An 891-nucleotide genomic window follows, 5' to 3' on the forward strand; every position below is an offset into this window, starting at 1 on the left:
AAAAGGCACAGGTCGTACACTGCGATCTGAAACCAGAGAACATAGCCCTAGTAGCAGGCCGCAAGAGTACTGTGAAGCTGATAGACTTTGGTAGCAGCTGCATGGAAGGCCGCCAGCAACACAACGCCTACATACAGTCGAGATATTACAGGGCCCCTGAGATATTGCTGGGTCTACCATATGGGCCCCCCATTGATATGTGGTCGTTGGGCTGTGTTCTGGCGGAGCTGCATAAAGGCACGCCGCTGTTTCCAGGGGTTGATGAGGATGACCAGTTGCAGACAATTGCTTCGTTGCTGGGCTTTCCCCCTACAGACTTGATCCTACGATCCCCACGATCCGCGGTATTCTTTGAAAAGAATGCAGAAGGGGGATTCTCCTTTCTCAAAGCCCGCTCAAGCAGACAGAACAGGGAAACACCAAACTCCTGTGGATCGCACTGCCGCACACGCCTTGAATGTGCACTCAGCCCCGCAGAAAGTTCCTTTGTAGATTTCCTTAAAGGTAAGAACCTCCTTCAGCTTCTTCACACCCCACCCCCCTCTGGCTGGCCAGTCAGCCCCCTCTAGTTTGCTGCTAAGCTTAGACTGAATTCTCTGTTCTCTTGGTTGCTGCGTCGTCAGCATAGGCTGTGTACAAACGCGATATACTGTGTCTATGTGGTGTATGTTCTGCTCGCCTTTCCCCAGGGTGTCTCCGGTGGGACGCGGACGACCGCTTGACGCCACGGGAGGCGCTTCAACACCCGTGGCTTAAAGAACTCCGCGCGCCGCGAGAGCGCCAGGAAAAGTAGCAAAGTAGCTCAAGAACGCCATATGGCCTGCTGTTTGTCATTTGTCTTCATAGCGGTCTTCTCTCAGAAGGCCCAAACAGCATGCAGCCAGCTGCAGC

General features: G+C 53.8%; 1 protein-coding gene across 1 annotated transcript; it reads left to right on the forward strand.

Moving 5' to 3' along the window:
* Nucleotides 1-101: 101 nt before the first annotated feature.
* On the forward strand, nucleotides 102-793 carry EMH_0000080 (Dual specificity tyrosine-phosphorylation-regulated kinase 3, related; the record flags this gene model as incomplete). Its single annotated transcript, XM_038022208.1, has 2 exons — nucleotides 102-504; nucleotides 690-793. The coding sequence occupies 2 exons, from the start codon at nucleotides 102-104 to the stop codon at nucleotides 791-793; spliced, it is 507 nt and encodes a 168-aa protein (XP_037878062.1).
* Between the last annotated feature and the right edge of the window lie 98 nt (nucleotides 794-891).

The sequence above is a fragment of the Eimeria mitis genome, genomic scaffold (assembly GCF_000499745.2).
Source record: "Eimeria mitis Houghton genomic scaffold, Emh_scaff12088, whole genome shotgun sequence".
In the NCBI taxonomy this organism is placed as follows: domain Eukaryota; phylum Apicomplexa; class Conoidasida; order Eucoccidiorida; family Eimeriidae; genus Eimeria; species Eimeria mitis.